The following is a 21,418-nucleotide window of genomic DNA, read 5'->3' on the forward strand; positions in this document are numbered from 1 at the left end:
TAACCACTTCGCCACGGCGGCTAGTTCTACTCCATGTTTGGTGTCATATACTGTACCATGTCAAACTGATGCAAACTAGGCCTATCGGTTTGCTCTGCTTGGCCAAATTTCGCGCGGCTAACAGTGAAAAGACGACCCGTCTTGCCCGGTCTGCTCTAGCTCATTGAAACAGAAACTGTTGTTGATCTTGTTCTTTTTGTTGTTGTTGTTGTTGTCATTTATCGTTCTTGCATTCATATTTATGGTAACAGACAGTTGTCGATCTTTACTAATCAATATTCTCTCTCTCTCTCTCTCTCTCTCTGGGTCTCCCCTTGCTAGAGAATGAACGAGCCAAGTTTTAATCTTGGTGAAGAAAATAATATGTAATACAATTGTGCATGTCTTTGAAACTAATTAAGTAAGCATACACACACACACACACACGTGGGTGAGTTTTGATATATGTTTCTGATTTCCAGTGGAACACACACCTGATATATGTTTTTAATTTGCAGTCAAGCACACACACACACACTTCATCTAATATCATGCCCAGTGAAAATATGTAAAATCAACACACACACACACATGTACACACACACATCTGCCAACAATAGTATAATTTATTTAAAGAATATATATATATATATATATATATATATATATATATAAGAAGAAAAAATGGGCAAAGATTGAAATCACTGATCAAATATTGAAGCTATTGGCTCAGTTGACTTCTGGAAAGTATATTGTTATTCATTTTTGTGAGCAGTGTGTGTATGTGTCGGTGCAGTTGTGTGTGTCTGTCCATGCACAAGTGTATTTGTGTGAACACTGAAAGTGTCCACATATTTGAATGCATACATTCGTGTATGAGCGCATGTGAGAGTAAGAGGGATGACAGAAAGACAACCAGAAACAAAGATGGAAATATACACAAACATGCACACGCATGCAGTCCTTCAAAAAAAAATTATTGTAAAAAATAAAATCCATACACCAGTTCAGAGTTTGGAACTTACATATTTTATTTCATATCTTGCAAACAACATGTGTACACATCCATACACACTTACAATTAGAACATATTCACACATCTGCTCACAACATCCAAACATTAATGAAACTTTTAACTGGTGATTTATCACTCAAGAACATTTCATACACCTCATTAGAATCATGCTGTTCAGCTGTCTCAAAGCAAGGAGTGGGGGGCCCATGGGTACAGAGTACTGGACTAGGAAGAGAGAGTCCTGGGTTCACAGAGGAACCATGACTTTTACCCTCCTCTCCCATTCACCATCAAGGGTGGTCTGAATGATAGTTTTTCAAATAAGACAATGCACTAAGATCTTGCGTGCAACATGCACCTGGTGCTCAAGAAAGAACCCTTGTCCCAGGCCAAATTCTTTTTTGGGGGGAAAAAAAAGAGAAACAAAAAAAACAAAAAAAACCCCAAAAAAAAACAAAAAAACTTTGATTCAGAAACAACATTCATGAACAGTGAGAGAGGCTTGAATTTCATGCGGAGAAATCTGTTTTGATCAGAAAGCAACACCATACAACACAAAAGTACTTACTGCACTGTACTCTTGTGCACTGCATAGCAATATAGTGAACTGTTTTCTTTTGCATGCAATGTACAGCACTGCATTGTAGTGTCTTTTATCATGCTGTAGTGTACTGTTCTTTATCATACTGTCCTGAGCTGCATTTCTTTGCACAGCACAGTACTGCCCTCAACCTCTGGCTGCTCCCTCAAGGATGGTACATCACCATAACATGGCCAAACCCTTCAATTTTCTAAGTGCATCAATTTGTTTATACACTTGACCTATGAATTGTTTTCCCGTCAACATAATTATTTCTTCTTCTTCTACGTTTGTGGGCAGCAACTCCCACATTCACTCATATGTACATGAGGGCACTTTTACGTGTATGACCATTTTTATCCCCGCCATGTAGGCAGCCATACTCCGCTTTCAGGGGTATAATCATTTCATTTTCAAGGACAACTCTTTTGCCAGTGTAAGTTATTTCATGTGCGCTTATACTAAGATTTGAAACAAAACTGTGAACAGCTGTGATTCCTCCACAAATTAACTCAATATGTCCCAGCACATGAACAATAATAACGAGCAATTCCAGCATCAACTAATCCTCTGAAGACCACAGTCAGTTCCAAAGAGAGCAGAGTGGAGGTGATGAAACGTGGTGTGAAGACAATGATCAATGGAGTAAGAGTCCAGCTGGGGCCAGAGGTGTGTGTGTGTGTGTGAGTGATGGGGGTGGGGGGGGGGAAGGGGGAGGTTATCGCGGCCCCCACTTGATGTCCTTCATGCCCTGGAACTGTCGCTTCAGCTGCTGACCGTCTGCCCAGGGGGAGTCCATGTACGAGTCCTCCGCCTCCTTCTCCATCCTCTGTCAAACACATTCAAGGTTTCATTTCCTTACACCCCTTTTGCTGTATCAAGGGTTACAAACAAAAGAACAACCAATGACTCAACTGCACTAACAGCATTCATGTAGTGAATACAACGTAAAATTCTAAAAATGCTTACACAACATATTCAAAGCACACCCAAACAATCAATATGAAATCACTTACAAACATTTTGATGAAAGTAACGATAAAATCATCTCTCTCATTGGTATACTCATCGAAAGTAGTTCTATGAAGATGGGCTTGTCATTTGAATTGCAGTTATACTCTTTCAAACAATATTTTCCATCTTTATGAAATATGAAACTGAAAACAAAAGTTTTCTCGCATTTACAGATATCAGTCTACAAAAATTATATAAACTGACCTAAGATGAAGACAAGTGTTTATAACTGTTTAATAATGACCATTCATACAATAAGCGGCAATAGTGAGTCCATAACACACTGTTAAATCAGATAAAGCATATAAGCTGTACATTATCTGTGTGTGTGTGTGTATGTGTACATGCGTGCGTGCGTGTGTGCGTGCGTGCGTGCGTGTGTTGTGATGAAGAAAAAACACTCACCTTCCACTCTTCTTGCTTCTTGTAGTAGTGGGCCATCAGCTGTTTCTGGTCCTCCCCACTGATTGGGGCTTCCCTGGCTGGAGCACCCATGCCTTTCTGTGGACATCACAAACATACAGAACATGGGTGAGAATGTCTGTGTTTCTATCCACATTAAGTGATGTTAGGCAAAGAAAACAAAAACAACCCCCCCCCCCCAACCCCTCCTCCACCCCCCCACCTGCCCCCCCAATAAAAACAGGGATGAGGAGGGGGAAGGGAAAGGGATAAAAACAATACTATTCACAACATTAACTTAACAACAATGTGACAAAGAGAATAACTTACCAACTCTAAAACATAAAAAAAAAAAAAAATTAAAAAAAAAAAAGTTATAAAAAAAGTCTAAAAAAAAAAAAAAAAGAGAGTAAAAGTTAAAATTTAAAAAAAAATTAAAAGTTTATAACAACAAACCAATTAGACCATTTTACAAAGATCTCAAGGGGGAAAAAAATCAAACATATTCAGTGAAGATTTCTTGACCCCCCTCCCCCACCCCCTCCTCCCACCCCCTTAAAAAAATGTTAAGACAAAATGACAACACTGTACTATTTAACAATGATCTTTTAAAAAAATGAACAATAAAAGTGAAGAATCCAATCTTGCATCAGGAATGATGCTAGTACAGGTATATGACATTTTAGCATATCCCAAGTAAATATTTTATCACTTCTTATAGAATTACCACACACACAGGAAACACTTTTTATGTATTTTGTCTTGAAACAGTTCAGTTTCCATCTACAGATCAATGACGCAATCAACCTTTTATTGTAAATGTGTTGTTCATGTTTGCTAACAATTCGGTAAATCATTTTATTTCTGCATGTAAATTTGAACAGCCTATTTCATTTGACTGAAATTCTGATTGCTGGATTTGTTCCACTATACTATAACATTCTTGCAATGAAAAAGGAAGAGATAAACATATTGTCTCAGCTGATCCCTTTGCTCCTTTTTCTGCTAATAAATCAACCTTCTTATTATAAAAAAAAATAAATATATATTTTTTTTTTTTAAAGGCTGCGATGCAAAGGAATCAGGATAAAAGGAGTACCCCTCCATGAGAGTAAACGAATTAGATGTCTAATTTCAACAGTAATTTCAGGTCTAACTTTCAAGTGTAAGGATTTGATAGCATTCATAACTGTCTTGGAGTCAACACAAAAAGCAATCTGAGATATATTTTTTGAAAAATCAAGTAAAAAATACAATGCCATAAGTAATGCAACCAGTTCCACGGTAAGATTGACTTATTTTTTTCCACCACATAAACCTTTTCTGTGTTTAGGCCAGGTATGATATATGAAGCACCTGCATTACTGTTGAATACAGAACCATCTGTAGGATGACAATAAATTCATGTTTTCAGTCTTTGTCACATTCATATAATCAATATCAAATCGGGCTCTCTTGAGTTCCCAAGTTTGAATATGGGATATAACAGACTGTTTGGCTATAATATGCTTCCAATTTTGATTAGAGCTTGTTATGCTTTTTTCTTATAGTGGCAGATGTGTATGTACTTATGGTCATATGAGAGGCTTTCTCCTAGCTCTTTTTGGAAAGTCAGTATCGGACTTGAGATTTAGTTCAGGTTTCAGATCATTTTCTACAGTAGAGCTTCTCAAGACAAATTTGGTGCACTGAAGGTTCCTGTGTTCTTCAAGTGGTAGTACCCCAGCCGCACTGTATGTTTTAATGCATAAAGCATGAACTGGTATACCAATTGCAAGCGTATGTCCTTTGCAGTCTCTACTTTGGAGTTTCTTCAATAAATATTTTGGGGCATTGAAAAATACTTCTTGGGCATAGGTTAATTTTGATCGAATGAGTGATGTAGACTGGCGCAAAAGTGTTAATCTATATTGTCCCTAAGATTGCTTACTTATAACCTTTAAGAAGTTTTACATTTTTCTAGCTTTTGTTAGAATATTTTCTATCTGATAATTCCATTTAGTTTCGTTGTCAGTTTTCTCCAAGGAATTTCACTACCTTTCTATATTCAAGGGATGTATCATTTATTTCAAAGATAGGTTTTCATATTAATTTGGTGAGCGTGTGTATGTCCGTGTGTGTGTGTGTGTGTATGTGTAAGGGGAGGGTGTTTCTGTGTCTGTGAGTGTGAGCACCAAGGCCTCTATGTGGACACAGGGACATCGCAAAGACATTGAACAAGGGTGATTTTGTGTGTGTGTGTGTGTGTGTGTGTGTGTGTGTAAGGGGAGGGTGTTTCTGTGTCTGTGAGTGTGAGCACCAAGGCCTCTATGTGGACACAGGGACATCGCAAAGACATTGAACGAGGGTGATTTTGTGTGTGTGTGTGTGTGTGTGTGTGTGTGTGTGTGTGTGCATGTGTCTTTGTGTTTCAGTAACATATTCTATGCATTTAAAGACATCATCTTCATCTGCATTAAATCATCTGCCTTGAATCTGGTCCATCAAGACTATGTGATCATCGTTTCAGCAAGCTATAAATTAATTGTGATAAGATTTTATTCCAGTTTATTTGGCAGCTGGCCTTGACATACCATGTGGAATATCCATCATCTGAATAATGAAAGGGTGCATTTCTTTCTTTCTTTCTTTCATTTTTTTTTCTCTCCTCAGTGTATTTTCATGTGCATGTTGGATTTACATAATAAACAAATCGGGAATAACCCACTTACCTTCTGTAACTTGGCGACGATCTTGGTTTTCTCGTTTTTGCCAACAAAGTCCACCAGCTTCTTGCCTCTGATCATCTCCTTCCCTGCCCACCACAGGGAAGCGCTGGCTTCCTCTATCACCTCCAGGGACGCCTGGGGACGACAACACAGGTCACAGGGCTCATGTTCAGTTTACTTCACTCAACCAAAAACAACAACAAAAAACAAAACAAAGATGCCTATTTCTGTGTTCACTCAAAGAGCAATTCTTCACTGCACTCTCTCTCTATACACATGCACACACACACAATTATATACACACACACACTCTCTCTTACACACACATACATACACGAATATATACACACACTGATGATGCGCATAAAATGAATCAACTGCCAAATCGATGGGAACATACAGAAATTTTGTAGTGTATAATATTCTTCACTACTTGGAAATAAAAAACATACATATCATAACGAATTTACCAAACGAAAGACTAGTTAACAACCGGATAACCATAGCTAGCTGAACTGCAACAGGTGTTTTTCTCCATCGTTTGAAGTGTTATGGCAAGCACGCAGTTTGAATTTGCATTGTATTGTATTGTAACAACAGATTTCTCTGTGTCTAACTGTACAGTCTACACAAAACTGACAAAATTTGTCATGGGAGAAGCCTGACTTTAATACATCATTACCAACTACCTATATAAAGAAATATTTACACTCTCTCTCTCACTCACTCACACACTCTCTCTCACACATGCAAGCATATATACACACACATGCGCGCGCACACACACACACACATGTGCGCACACACACACACACACACATTCACACACATTCACACACACACACACACACATGCAAGATTCTCAGCCCATCACCTGACCTGCTTGCCAGACAGGTCCTCTGTGTTTTCAAACTCATTGCGGATGGGGTCATGGGGAGGAAGACCCATGGGATAGACGATCATGACGGCGCCACGAAGCATGTCCAACGCTTCCTTCACTGTCGCCTGGGTGACCAGTGCGTTGGCCTCCACTTTTTTCTGCACAAATGCTGCTGTCTTGTACATGGTATCAACTGTCACCATGTTCTAAATTCAAATACCCATTTTTGAAAGGTCAACAATACATGTCAGAGAACACAAGAAAAATCGAGCAAGTCTCACTTGTGAAAAGTTCAGTTCAGATATCATTAGCTCCAGCAGATTTGACACAAAATGAAAATGGTTGATCACTCCACATGTTTCACGTTTTGATCTGGAATGAAACATACCTTTCTCCTTCACTGTCTAATACCTCCTGCAAGGACTCACTCACTGCAAAAAGTTAGTTCATTCGCTCAGTCTATGAACAGCTTCCCTGGTACTCCTACTGTGAAAGATAATAAAGCCCATCCTACATGCACAAAACAAAGCATTTAACCCTTTCGCTGCCAGGAAAATAAGATTTAAGTGAAATCTATTTGCCAGGGTTTTTTCACAAAAAACGGGTATAAATTTTCAAAAAATTCTGTGCTCTTTGTTATTGGAGAAAGACCCATAAAAGTATATATTTTCTGAAAGGTAAATGAATAAAGAATACAAAACACATGCTGTTTTCCCATTTTATATATTTTTAGTGACATGCTGTTGTTTTGAAATCAGTGTTTTGTTTTTTGTCACATTTTCAACTTGTTCATTACAAACATTAGTCAGGTAATTTGCACAAAAACATCATATTTTCTGGACGACTGGATATCTGCAAACACAAAATCATACTAGAACAACCACAATATATATATATATTTTTTAAGAGATAGATACACAATACATTGTGACTTCTCCAAGTGATAAGATGGATGTGAGGCCACGCCCCCTCAGTCTCCACCCCCCTCCTCCTCACCCCTCTCACACGGTCACTTGATTCAGTTGTCATCAGACCGCGTTGGCTGCGTGCCACGACTATCGCTCTGCTGCTAATTCGGTCATCTGTCGTCTGCTAAGATCTGTACAGCCGGCATCACTCACTGACAGTCGCATCGTGGCCACTCTCTTCATTATTCATTTATTTTCTATCAGATCGTCCTATAAATGTTCATCTCTATCTTCTTCGAATTTACGCTTCAATTCTTTCTGAGCATCAGCGAAAGAAAGAAATCATGGTTGATTTAGTTCGTCACGATCGCATGTCTTGAGCACGGCGTCAGTCCGACATTTTGTTGAGCGAGCGAGGAGAGAAGTCAGGCAAACACTTGGACAGTGACCCAACCAAAACGTTCAAATAAAGGACTGCTTCATGACGTAGATGGGGTTTCTAGCTATGAATAGAATCTAGAGAGATTCCCCAGGCTAAAGCTACCACTATTTTTGCCAAGGAAGTGAATGCAAACCAGGGAAAAGTCAGAATATTTCGATGACGAGTTATCTTGTCATGCAGGCAGCGAAGCATACATGCTTGCCATGACGAGTTATCTCGTCATGCAGGCAGCCTAGGGGTTAACTGGACATGGCCTTTCTTAAAATACACCTCTTTACAAGGATTTCTCTACAGTGAACTTTTTTATGTTGGAGCTACATCACATTACCCCCCATAAAACTCAAGATAAAATACAATATCATGACAATGGTTTACAGCAAAGCTGTCTACCTTTGAGATAAGGTCTTTTGCCTCTTGTATCGTCTTCTTGAGCACGTCTTTCATCTTGTCATTGGGAGCTGAAACAAAATGTTCAACATGTTCCATGTCAGCCTTTAATGCAAGACATCTTCATTCTTTTAAAACTAGCTGAAACAATATTTTCAACATGTCCCATGTCAGATATTAATGCAAGACATCCAAAAATTCTTTTAAACTTAAAATGTAACATACAATTCAGTGATACCCCTAATTTCAAAGTTATCAAATCTCTTAACTTCACTGAACAGTTACGCAAATGTGGTGACAAACATGCACACAATTCATAAACAGACACAAAGAGAGAAAAAAAAAGGTTTCTGGATGCATGAACAGATGCTGATAAACAGTCAGACAAATGCATGAAATCAACTGAAAGACCCTGAATGTAATTTTTCACCCTGGGATGGGAGAGAGGAACACTATTTCCCTTCCATCTTTCTCTTCATTTCCTTCACCACTTATCCATCAATTGTACTATCACTGCCATTCACTGTCAACATTCTAATCACGAAACAGAACTGCAGAACACTTGATAATGAACCAATCTCAAACAGGTGGGACAGCCAGATGGTTAAAGCATTGGATTTTCAATTCAGGGTCCAGGGTTTGACAAAATACACATGCAAACTAATGTTTTGGTTGCTCTAGCATATTTGCATATATGGAGTTTGATACATCTTAGTTGATTACCAGTACTACTAGTAAGTAGAAGCCAAGGTCACACACATGATCAGAGGTGGTGGTGGTTTCATAACTGCAGGTGCTTTGGGAACAGCCCCAACATAGATACATTCATGAATTACTTTCATGCAGCACTTGAACCATAACAACAACAAAGCTTATTCACTCAAACTGTTATCTCACTGAATCTTTCCACAACACACACAAATACACACACACGCATACACACACAGCCTCACACACAGGACTCACCCTGGCCATTGCGACAGCCGACAGTGTCTTTCTTGAACTTGGCTCCACCCTGTGGGACACACTTCTCCCCCCACTCGTCTTTCAGCTTCAGCTCCTCCACCTGTTCGTCCGTCAGTCCCTGCATGTTGGGGGGCAGGGTCACACCATGCTCCGCCAGCTGCTCCATCTCTGCAGTTATAATAATAATAATAATAGTAGATTGTACTTATATGGTGCAAACTCCCCATATAATGGGATCTAAGTGCCTTATATGAAACAAAACATAATTATACAATAGTGCATGATAGAATACATATGCACATGAAAAATAACAACAAATATATGTGTATCTATACACCAAGACAATACTACACATTGCAGGTATGAACAATCACACACAGCCACAGCCACAAATACTCTACACATGCACACACACATATGCTCACACAAACACAAACACCAACCTACAGATACACACACACCACACAATGATTTCAGTAGAGGCTAAAGAGAAGGGTGGGTAGGAGGTGGAAGAAAGCAGACAATTAGCTATGCTTCATCAGTACAGGCACAACAATCAAAGGCTCTTCATTCATCACATTATTATAGAAAGATTTGTACTTCTTGTAGCAAAAACAGAACTGGCACAATTCTCAAGCAACACTTTTCACGGGCAGTTTTTCCTGACAGACAATTCTTTCACCACAATGTCACATTTCAGCACCAGCTAGGCAGTGCACCTACATTGCTGAAATGCGACAAGATCATGGGTTGGTTATTCACAAGCCTACCGCTCTTAATTTTTGGTGGTAGGATTCACCAAATTTCATTCACATCACAGGGGAATCCATAGCTATTCTTAGATGCCATCTTTTCTGTGCTTCTGGCACCAGGGAGCGTTTCACTCTAAACTGACTGGCGGTGAAAGGTAAGTCCTGTTCTATCTTCTTCATGTCCTTCTACTGCAATCATGGGCTGCCGCTCCTTCATTCACTTGTATACAAGTAAGTACGAGTGGGCTCTTAGGTGCATGCTGTCATGATAACTCCTGTTTGAATGGCAAAAAAGGACTGGCACAATTCTCAAGCAACACTTCTCACAGGCAGTCTTTCCTGTCAGATTGTAAGTCCTGTTCTATCTTTTCTTCTTCTGCAATCGTGAGCTGCCATCCCTTCATTCACTTGTATATAAGTATGTATGAATGGGATCTTAGGTGCATGCTGTCATAATAACTCCTGTTTGAGTGGCAAAAAAGCACTGGCACAATTCGATCTGAAGCAACACTTTTCACAGGTAGTCTTTCATGACAGACAGTAACTCCTTTTTGAGTAGAAAAAATAACCGGCACAATCCTTCAGCAACACTTTTCACAGGCAGTCTTTCATGATAGACAGTAACTGAGTAAGTCTTGTTCTATCTTCCCCTTCTTCTGCATTCATGGACTGCAACTCCTTCATTCACTTGTATACATGAACAAGTGGGCTCTTATGAACATGATTGCTTTTTTACCCTGCCATGTAGACAGCCATACTTCATTCACAGGGTGTGCATGCTGGGTGTGTTCTTGTTTTCATAACCTATCGAAACCTGATAGTGATACACAGGATCTTTATCATGCACATTTGATCTTCTGCATGCATATACACACAAGGGGGGTTCAGGCACTAGCGCTGTTGTTTCAAGACACTAGAGCAAGATTGTGCTTTGCCATCTGCCATCTTACAATTTTCTCTGACAGAGGTTCAAACAATGATATCCAGTAACTGCCATACAGAGCATGACTGGCTGTTGCGCCTCACTGACAATGTAAGTAGACACATCAAGCTTTCTGACTGGAGGCTACTGGGACACATCAACTTTAACATATAACTGTGAAAAATCCTGAAATAAAGCGGAGGTATGTACATCATGGGGCAAATAGCGAAGCATTGTTGCTTATAAATATGTCACGAGGCATTGACTAGGTTAATACAAAACACACATATATCAACATTCTCTCTCTCTCTCAAACAGACACACACACACATGACATATCCACATATGACATATATTTCTAAATACACACACACACACATACACACACATACATGATCTAACCATACCAAAGAAATTTAAATAATTTACCCATACAATCTTGATATCTTACCAGCACAAATTCTGTGAACTTTCAGGCGACCATTGTAGATGGCAGTGATGTCTGGTAGAAGAGTGTCCATGGGAGTATCTGTGACGGTCTCGTACAGAAACTGTGACTCATCCCCATGTTTGATGTGCAACTTCACCATTGTGACTGGTGTATCAAAGCTGATGCAAGGTTTGCAACCTGTTTGGAAAACAGTTCAGTGATCATTTGTTATCACATAAATAAGTTCGTGGCAAACTTTGGATGTTAATAACTGTAACACACATAAACAGGAGGAAAAAAAAATAGCCAGCTTCCACACAAACTTCAATTTACAATACAGAAACAAACAAATTAGTATCATTCCAGTTTACAAGTATTTCAAACATACCATGTTGCCTGTGAGTTTTTCAGTTTATGAGTATATCAAGACATAAAGGAACTTGAATAAATATCATCATATCATGTGTCAGGGCTTTTAGGCTTTATCAGCCTTTTGCCTGGTCATTAGGACTTTTTAATTATCATTTTTTTTAATATAACTTTTTATAAGGGTGCACAATTAGCGAATTACAAATGTTATGGCTAGCTAATTTACTTAGAAGCCATAATCCTTCTAGTGTTTATTTAATAAATTCTTATAAAAGGTGTTCCTGCAGTGACAATGTTACTGGGCGGATTATTCCAGATCAACAACCCTGTTAGTAAAAACGTGTGAAAAAATGTTAAACTGTTTGCTTTCACTAGTTTTAGTGGGTGTCCCCTGGTATGATTACTGTCCTTTAGACTGAAAAGATTTTGTGTTGTGCTCTGATTATGATGTCCATGTAGAATTTTATATGTATCAATCATATCACCCCTTAACCTATGGTATTCCAGGCTTGGGATTTTCAGACTGGTTAGTCTCTCTGCATAGGACATATTCCTATCCCTATAGTTTGCTTGGTAAATCTTCTTTGTACATTTTCAATCAAGTCAATATGTTTTCTAAAGTAGGGGGACCACACCACATTATCATACTTCAGGATTGGTCTTACTAATGATTTAAACCATGGTACCATGACATCTTTATTTTCCTACTGGATAAAATGGGTGATTATGCTTGCTGTTCTTTTTTTTTTTTTTTTTTTTTTTTTTTTTTACGGTAGCATTAATGTGCTGTTCAAAAGATAGATTTTTATCCACCAAAATTCCAAATTCCTGTTCTCACTCAGTTTCTTCTGTATGATCAGAGTTGATATGATGAGTGTATTTTGGGTTATCTTTACCAACATGAAGTACTTTACATTTTTTATTGTTAAACTTGATTTGCTATGTCTCTGTCCATTTGACTAGTTCGTACTTTATTGGTGCAGAATTTTTTTTTTCTTAATTATTCATTCATTATATGATTGACATTCAAAAACAAAAGAGATATGATTTTTTTTACATTCCATAGTTTTACTAAACAACTGGCAACATGTAAGTTATTTTAACACATGATTGAAACTTCCCTTCACATTGAGAACAGATGAAAAAGAGACACGTTTTCCCCCGCACACTTTTACTGTTTACTTGGTAAAGTTATAACACACACACACACACACACACACACACCACAAAACACGATCATGAACACTCTGGAACAGTCCAAACGCTGAAAATCAGAAAGCATTCAATTTTTGAATCACAGTTTATCCGAATATCATTTATCACTGTATAAACTGACAGGACGTAGCTAGTCCTAGAACAGACCACAGAATGAAGCGTTATATATTCACCTACGTTTGGAAAGATAAAACCGTCCTCTCTTGCAAAGACAGGATCTGGCATGCGTTGCTCAAACCGGAAGTACTCTCTGCATTACTTCGCAGTGACGTTTCTTAGCAACAAGGAAATAGTTTGGTTGAGGGTCGGGAGGAGGAGAGAGGGGTATAGTACGTGTGTTCGTGTTTTTGAACTTGAACTATACGATGTTTTAGGTCTGGAAGACCTGTTCATCGTTTTTTGCGGAAGAGCAGAAAAAAAACAAGAAAAAAAGAAGCAAATAAAACAAAATATGAATTAGTTCAGTTTAGAGGTAAATATTTATCAACCAGAACCTGTACGGCCTGGTTTCTTTTACGTCTGTAGCGTTATATGTTTGTGTTGCTGACATCGTTGAACGAAATATACGTCAAGGTGCTGTTACTTTCGATTTCAAGTGTTGCATTATATTGATGACGGCTTCAAAGGAGAGTATATTGCGTCATTAATATACCTCATTATGACCACAGCAGTGCAAGATAGCCTAAGGATGAGATCAGAATGACCAATTATGTTTCAAATGATAACATGTTCCATATAAAATTGTTGTGTTTTTTGTTGTTGATTTTTTGTGGCTTTATTTTTTTTGCACTTTACATAGGCATGGCTCAGGTGCAGTGTGCATTTCTCCCCTTACTCAGCCAGTGAGAGTGTGTCAATACTCCCCCCGATCCTCCACCTGCCCAATACTCCCACTCAGAAAGATTAAAAAATAGTTTGTTTTTAACACCTTTTTTTTGTTTCTATGGTGTGTGTAAAGGATGTATGCATGTATTGTTTCAATGCCACCAGGAGGCACATGAAATAAATTTCTTGCCTCTTGAAAACTGTATACACCCACAACGTACAGCAAAGAATTATTCCTTCATTAAAAAAAAAAAAAAAAAAAAAAAAAAAAGAAAAAGAAGAAGAAGAAGAAGAAGAAATCATCATCATCATTATAACAATGACAGTAATGATAATTATAAACTAAAGGTGACTACACCCTCTACGTACGGCAAAGGATTTTTCCTTCAGTACAAAAAAAAAAAAAAAAAAAAAAAAAGAGAGAGAGAGAGAGAGAAGGGGGAGACTTAAATTACACATGTACAGCATGCAGAATGTTAGTTGATGTATGGGAAAGACAACAACAACAACAAAAAAAAGATGTCTTGACATGACAGTACATCAGCATGGTCTTTCCATTACATTCTGGGAAGAGTGGGGCATGGGATGGATGAAAATGCTCCTGTGCAAATCCATCTTGATTTGAGGTAATACAAAAATGCTGTCATCTGTGCCATCTGCATGTTTTTTGTTGTTGATTATATCCTGGAATTGCTGGGGCCAGAGTGATAATCAGGACATTTGAGCAACACAAATAAAATAATTTCCATTCAGATTAAACTTAACTGTTCATCGCCCAAAGTTTTGCACACAGTATACGTCTTGGATCTCTAAGTACCCATATTCATATATGCCTTTTTCTGAAAGAACAAGCCTTGTCATTCGTCATGGGTCTTCTGGAACCCATAGTTTCTTCTTTGAGAATACGGGTCTATTCAGACTCACATCATTCTTGTAGTTTTATTTTTTGTTTGATACAGATGCAGAGCAATGCGTTATTGACAAAGTCAAAATATTTTGCAGTGGTAACTGAAAACCTGACTCAGTTATCAAGTGAAATTTGTTATTATGGGTCATTAAAGACCCCGCAACATACGACAAAGATTAATAGAGATGCATTGTATATATATTATTCTTTGATGTACTGTGACCAAGTGGTATTGGAAATAAACAAAAACAAGCCTGTTTTAAAAATAGATCTGAGGATGTATGTAAAAAAAAAAAGGGGCATGCAGTCATATTCAGGTGTACATACATGGTAATTGGAAGCCTGATCCACACACTACATGTGTGTGTGTGTGTGTGCATGTGTGTGTGTGTGTGTGTGTGTGTGTGTGTGTGCGCATGCGTCTGTTTGTGTGTGTGTGTGTGTGTGTGTGGTGGGTGGGGGTGGAGGGGGGGGGGGTATCACATAAGATGATCAGTCCACTTAACCAGATCAACCTGTAACTACAAACGCACAGATCAACACTAGCTTTTTGTATGCTCATTTCAAATGTCACAAAAAGCTCTGCTCACATATTCATCATCTGTCTTTTTTTCACACAGACACACAGGCACAGACACACACAAAGTTAACAAACACACACACACTTACACATGCTAACATACATGCACACAAACATCATCACATATGTATATATTTTTAATTAAAAAAAAAATGTAATCAGAGTGAACATTATATGTTATGTGTGACAATGAAGAAATGAGACCCCCTCCCCCCCCCCCCCCCCCAAAAAAAAACAAAACAAAAACACCAAAAAACAAAACAACAACAACAAAAAACAATCAAACAAAAAAGCGTATTTTTTCTAAACTTTCATCCAACTTTCCTTAACACAATTTAATCAGCAAAAGTAAAGGCAGTCAAAATAAGTGAAAATTAAGAACTACAGGCATGCTCCCACTGGACATACATTGCACACACTGATGCTTTGATAGTACACTGGATCATCAAGTCACACTCTGTTATCATGAAACAGCATGTCTTTCCTCTCCTTCCTATAAGGAAGTCCTCCCTCTTCCTGCCACCTCATTAGCAAAAGCACATGGGATAAAATCCCACAATCATCAGTATTTTCTCCCATCCCACTAGACCTTCAGTGGTGGTCCGTTATGCTTGTCATTCAGATGAAATGTTAAAACAAGGTCCCATGTGTAGCATGCACTAAGCAAATGTAAAATAACCCACAGCAACATAAGGACTGCCCCTGGCAAAATTCTCTACAAAACTCCACTTTAACAGAAAAACAAATACATTTGCAAGCAGATTAAAAGGGTAGCCCTGCACTGCAGCAACACACTCTGCCTGGTGAGGGCAGTCTGAATTTCATGGAGAGAAATATGTCATGACAAAGAGTAATACAATACAATAAAATACATTACTTAAAATTTAGTAAACTGATACTTTCAGCTACTTTTTTGGGGTCTAATTTTGTTAGTTTAGAAATGTTCATCCTGAAAAGTGAAAGAAATTATAAATGAATGACACAGAAAATGAACATCAACATCAGTCTGTCTGATACTGTGTTTTTTCTGGCTTGTCTTCAAAATATATATAGAGACTTGACATGGAAGCAATACACATCATGATATCTATAGATCTTTTTGAGATTTTATTTATCCTTCAAATGATTTGCCAGCAGATAGCTGGCATAGGCATCACATGCAGCATACTGAATTTGCTCTTCTGACAAAGGGCAGGAGTCCCACCTGCCACACCGCACCGTTTCTACCTTATCCAAACGTTTGCGCAGAACGTTTCTTGTTAAACCATCCAAGGTCCACCTTTCCGCTGACTTTAGCTTGATGTTTGCAAGCGTCCCAAGATCCTTCACAGACTCTCGAATGATAGGCCTCACCTGAATGTCAAAGTCTCTCTCCAGTTTCCAAAAGTCCGACTCAATGTTGATTCCATATTTGAAGATCTGACTGTGAGAGAGTAAGTTCTTCAAAGCTTTAGGCAGAGCTCCCATCGGTGCAATGTGGAAAAGGTAGCACTTATCTTGTGCTGTGCAAACCTGAATCAGAGCCACTTTCTTTGTTGCACCAGGCTGGTAGTCCACAGGCCATTCCATGTCCAGTCCTACATGCCAGACATCTTCTGGCGACAGACTGGACAGCAGGTCTTCACAAAGCACTGAACACTCCGAGCGGTTGTAAGAGTATATCAGTGATCCCTCAAACTTCAGAAGCGGCAAGGACATACGGATGACCTCTTCTGCAGATAATGGCTCATCTTTGCTGGGTTTATTACTGGCTCTCGCACCAGTAAAACATTTGCCACCTCTCGTCTGGTGAGTACATCGGGGATTGTTTTTGGCACCAATGTATGATCCAGAATCTGCTGATGGTGACTGTTGCTTTTGTTCTGCTGCGCCTGATGTTGCTGCCTCCTCTTCATCTTCGCTCCTCTTTGATGAACTGTATGACTCCCCCACCCAGTCAGGTAGTGGTCTTTTCCTTTTTCTCCTGGAAGACATTCTGGTCAATGTAGCAACAGCAGACCTCACAAGGCAGTGTCACCTGTAATCACAAGAGCAGAATGTATAGAGCTTAAACCAAAAGAAATGTATGTATGTGTTCCTGTCATGCAAAGAACACATTCTTTTTCTGTGAAGTGTGTTAAAGTTGAGGTGCTCCTTTGAAAGGGAGATGGGAGGTGGTGGGGGGTGGTGGGTGTGTGTGTGTGTGTGGGGGGGGGGGGGTGGGAGGGGTCAATGCTCTTATCAATCATACTTAGTAAAGTATGTCTGGCTTTAAAAAAAGTGGGTCAATTCTTTTACTGTATATTGAAGAATGTTGAGTGATGGGTGTGAAAGGTGACAAGTCAGTGCATCCCCAAACCCAAACTCAAATTCCAGCTGCACCTGGTGGGTATTAAAGTGTAAATTACTATGCACTGAAATTGTTACAATCATTGTTTTCATTTTCAAATGTTTTCTTTAATGTATATATCATTCTTCAGTCTCTCTCTCAGCCTATTTGTGATAGTGTGTTCAAAAGCGTGAGTTTGTGTGTGTGTGTGTGTGTGTGTGTGTGTGTGTGTGTGTGTGTGTGCAACTGTGTGTATGGCGTGTGTGTGTGTGTGTGTGTGTGTGTGTGTGTGTGTGTGCAACTGTGTGTATGGCATGTTTGGATGCATATGCATCTGAGTGAGAGAGAGAGAGAGAGAGAGAGAGAGAGAGAGAGAGAGAGAGAGAGAGAGAAACTTAACATCAAAACTGAACTCATCACAGGTAATATCACTGACATAGATATCTCAGAAAAAGTAGGTAATATTGCTGACATGGACAATAATCTCAGGAAAAGTAGGCAATATTGCTGACATGGATAACAATCTCATAAAACAATGGTAATATAGCTGATATGGATAACAATCTTATAAAACATTGGTAATATTGCTGACATGGATAACAATATCATAAAACATTGGTAATATTGCTGACATGGATAACAATATTATAAAACATTGGTAATACTGCTGACATGGATAACAATGTCATAAAACATTGGTAATACTGCTGACGTGGATAACAACCTTATAAAACATTGGTAATATTGCTGACATGGATAACAACCTAAAAAAACATTGGTAATATTGCTGACATGGATAACAATCTTATAAAACATTGGTAATATTGCTGACATGGATAACAATATCATAAAACATTGGTAATATTGCTGACATGGATAACAATCTTATAAAACATTGGTAATATTGCTGACATGGATAACAATCTTATAAAACATTGGTAATATTGTTGACATGGATAACAATCTCAGAAAGCAGAGGGAGAAGGGGCAGAGGGTACCTGTCTGTCACTACTCTGGCACCACCATGACAGTGCATTTATTATTTTATTATTATTATTATTACTACTACCTTTTTCTATATTATAATTATTTATTTATTTATTTATTTAAGCTTATCTATTATTTATTCCCCCTTTTTTTCTTTTTTTCTCAAGGCCTGACTAAGCGCGTTGGGTTACGCTGCTGGTCAGGCATCTGCTTGGCAGATGTGGTGTAGCGTATATGGTTTTGTCCGAACGCAGTGACGCCTCCTTAAGCTACTGAAACTGAAACTGAAACATGATTTTGTCTGTGTTGTCTTTGATAGGTCTACGTTGGTCCTTCCTCCATCCACTGTTCTCAGGTGGTTAATTACATCAGCAGTTGACTGTCGACCATTTGTAACAGTAGAGGCACACTGACACAGACACAGACTGCATGTTACATCATACATGTGATAACCATGTGCAACTTTCGTCAGTGAAAAGTCGCCAAACAACAAAAACGAACACCTGCAATATACACATTGAAACAGACAAATACAACACTCCACCACAAAAAACAAAACAAAACAAAACAAAACAAAACCCCCCCCCCCCCCCCAAAAAAAAAAAAAAAACAACAAAACTTCATCACACACTCAGAGACACAGACAGACACGGACGATTGAAATGTGAACGCTTGCCGGTGCTCAAGGAAGTTGTAAAAGTTTGGACACTGTTTACAGAGTGATCTTCACATGATTGTAGTATGTGCTTTTGTGTACATGATGCAGAGTGTGTACAATTATCATAATACTCTAAACTTCCAAAAATATTTTCTTTTAAAAGTAATTTCAGCAGTTACCAAAGTAAAAAGCACCATCTCACCTGTGCTTTCGATTTTTCTTTCAAAAATCGCTGACATGACTTATTAGAGTTATTCCCCTTCATGAAAAATTCGATCGGTATTCTCAGGATCAGGATCTGGATTGGGGCGTTGTTTATGCCCCTTCAGATTACTCCTTTTTTATTGTTGGTCAGGTTGTTGACTAACTCAGTCATTTTATCCATAAAAAAAATGCACTGTTGTGTGGGCTCGCTGCCTTGTCCGGGCCGTGTAACACGGACTTAGACTTTTTCATCACGATTCAGTGTGTATGCGGGGAAACGCTCTCTCTCTCTCTCTCTCTCTCATTTTCTGTTAGTCTAGGCTCCCCCCCCCCCCCCCCCCCCCTTTCACTCTCTCTGTGTCTCACTCTGTCTCTGTCTGTTCACCAATAATGGTTTTGGCGAAGTGTGGTTCAATCATGGTGTGGGTAGCATAAATGATTTCATTAACATTTTTCGTCAACGTTTAATTGATTGAAGATGGCAAGTATGGAATGAGCATGTTCAAAACAGTAATAGATTTAGTATGTATAGAACATTTTGCGGACTACATGATATGAAACCTTATTTGACGTTAAACATGGACAAATATCTAAGAATAATAACCACAAGATTTAGGTTGGGTGTGTCGAGTTTGGCTGCACATCGTTACAGATACAGTAAATTTGATGATAATGATTTGATTTGCCCATTATGCCAGAAAGACAAAGAAGACGAAGTGCATTTTGTTTTGAGCAGCTCGGCTCTTAAAGGGTTAAGAGAAAGATATATTCCAGCCAGATATTTCCGACAACCTTGTACATTCAACTTGTGCTTATTGATGTCGTCCAAAAGGCAAAATGATGTATGGAATTTGTCCATTTTCCTGCACAAAGCGTTTAAATTTAGATAAAATTGCAACCTCATAATATGTTTTGCAAATGTATCTGTGTTTCATATGATTTTATGTGATTTGGTTTTCTCGTGTTTATTCAAACAAACGTGACGCAACAAATGTTGTTTGTGTACCCCGGCCTTCATTGGGGCTATGGCCTGATGAATAAATCATCCGTATCCGTATCCGTATCTCTGTCTCTCTCTGTCTGTCTCTCTCACTCACTCTCGGCCGTCTGTAATTTTTTGTTTTCCTGTCTCTCCCCCTCTCTGCCACACACACACACACACACACACACACACACACACTCTCTCTGTCTCTCTCTCTAAGACTTTTTCATCACGACTCAGTGTGTCTGCGGGGAAACGCTCTCTCTCTCTCTCTCTCCGTTCTCTCTCTCTCTAAGATTCAGATCTCTCTCTCTCTCTCTCTCTCTCTCTCTCTCTCTCTCTCTCTCTCTCTCTCTTTCTCACTCTCTGTCTGTCATCAGTTTCCTGTTTCTCTGTCTCTCCCCCTCTCTGCCACTCTCTCTCTCTCTCTCTGTCTGTCAGTTTCTCTGTCTCTCTCTCTCACTCACTCTCCGTCTCTCATTTTCTGTTTCTCTGTCTCTCTCCCCCTCTCCGTCACACACACATTCTCTCTCTCTCTGTGTCTCTATCTCTCTCTTTCAGTTTCTCTCTGTCTCTCTTCCTGTCTCTCTCTGTCTCTCTCAGATTCAGATCTCTCTCTCTCTCTTATTTATTACCTTATTTCTGTCCATCCACACCTTTACATCAGCCACATAGGCTTCCGTCTCATTAATGACTGTTTTGAATTCAGATGGTGAAGTCGGGCTTTTTGTAACTCAGTGTCATCAGCATATTTTATGGTAGTTAAATAAATGCCTTTTGATGATGTCATACAAAGGCTGAGTATATAAAGTGAATAAAATAGGTCCCAGAACTGATCCCTGAGGGACACCAAATACGAATGGGATAACCTTAGAAGTAGTATGATTTATTTTAATGCAGAGCTGACAGTTTGAGAGATATGGTGAAAACCATTTTAAAGCAACAGATCGAATGTCAAAGGAAGGGCAAAGACGCTTGATGAGAATTTGGTAGTCAAT

General features: G+C 38.8%; 2 protein-coding genes across 6 annotated transcripts; both read right to left on the reverse strand.

The window, feature by feature from the left end:
- Positions 1-991: 991 nt before the first annotated feature.
- Positions 992-13,214, reverse strand: LOC143297798 (cilia- and flagella-associated protein 298-like). 3 transcript variants are annotated; one of them, XM_076610295.1, is made up of 8 exons: positions 13,147-13,214; positions 11,407-11,583; positions 9,282-9,449; positions 8,319-8,386; positions 6,578-6,736; positions 5,702-5,833; positions 2,994-3,089; positions 992-2,403 (listed from the first exon to the last, which is right to left on the reverse strand). In XM_076610295.1, exons 2-8 carry the CDS (start codon positions 11,543-11,545, stop codon positions 2,293-2,295), a joined length of 873 nt encoding a protein of 290 aa, XP_076466410.1. In that variant the 5' UTR covers positions 11,546-11,583; positions 13,147-13,214; the 3' UTR covers positions 992-2,292. The 3 variants fall into 3 exon arrangements, with proteins under 3 accessions (XP_076466410.1, XP_076466409.1, XP_076466408.1); XM_076610294.1 differs by having other exon boundaries at positions 13,143-13,213; XM_076610293.1 differs by lacking the exon at positions 13,147-13,214 and adding an exon at positions 12,979-13,009.
- A 2,300-nt stretch (positions 13,215-15,514) lies between these two features.
- LOC143298007 (bifunctional 3'-5' exonuclease/ATP-dependent helicase WRN-like) lies at positions 15,515-19,506 on the reverse strand. 3 transcript variants are annotated; one of them, XM_076610652.1, is made up of 2 exons: positions 19,437-19,506; positions 15,515-17,298 (listed from the first exon to the last, which is right to left on the reverse strand). In XM_076610652.1, the coding sequence occupies exon 2, from the start codon at positions 17,253-17,255 to the stop codon at positions 16,389-16,391; it is 867 nt and encodes a 288-aa protein (XP_076466767.1). In that variant the 5' UTR covers positions 17,256-17,298; positions 19,437-19,506; the 3' UTR covers positions 15,515-16,388. The 3 variants fall into 3 exon arrangements, with proteins under 3 accessions (XP_076466767.1, XP_076466768.1, XP_076466769.1); XM_076610653.1 differs by lacking the exon at positions 19,437-19,506 and adding an exon at positions 19,208-19,276; XM_076610654.1 differs by lacking the exon at positions 19,437-19,506 and adding an exon at positions 19,232-19,274.
- Between the last annotated feature and the right edge of the window lie 1,912 nt (positions 19,507-21,418).

The sequence above is a fragment of the Babylonia areolata genome, chromosome 23 (genome assembly GCF_041734735.1).
Source record: "Babylonia areolata isolate BAREFJ2019XMU chromosome 23, ASM4173473v1, whole genome shotgun sequence".
Classification (NCBI taxonomy): Eukaryota; Metazoa; Mollusca; class Gastropoda; order Neogastropoda; family Buccinidae; genus Babylonia; species Babylonia areolata.

Coding starts and splice junctions, on each gene's coding strand:
- LOC143297798 (XM_076610294.1), bottom strand. CDS start 13,194: ATGCCAGATCCTGTCTTTGCAAGAGAGGACGGTTTTATCTTTCCAAAC. Junction 9,450..11,406: donor AGTTCACAGAATTTGTGCTG/GTAAGATATCAA, acceptor TTATAACTGCAG/AGATGGAGCAGCTGGCGGAG. Junction 6,737..8,318: donor CAAAAGACCTTATCTCAAAG/GTAGACAGCTTT, acceptor GCATTTGTGCAG/AAAAAAGTGGAGGCCAACGC.
- LOC143298007 (XM_076610652.1), bottom strand. CDS start 17,255: ATGTCTTCCAGGAGAAAAAGGAAAAGACCACTACCTGACTGGGTGGGG.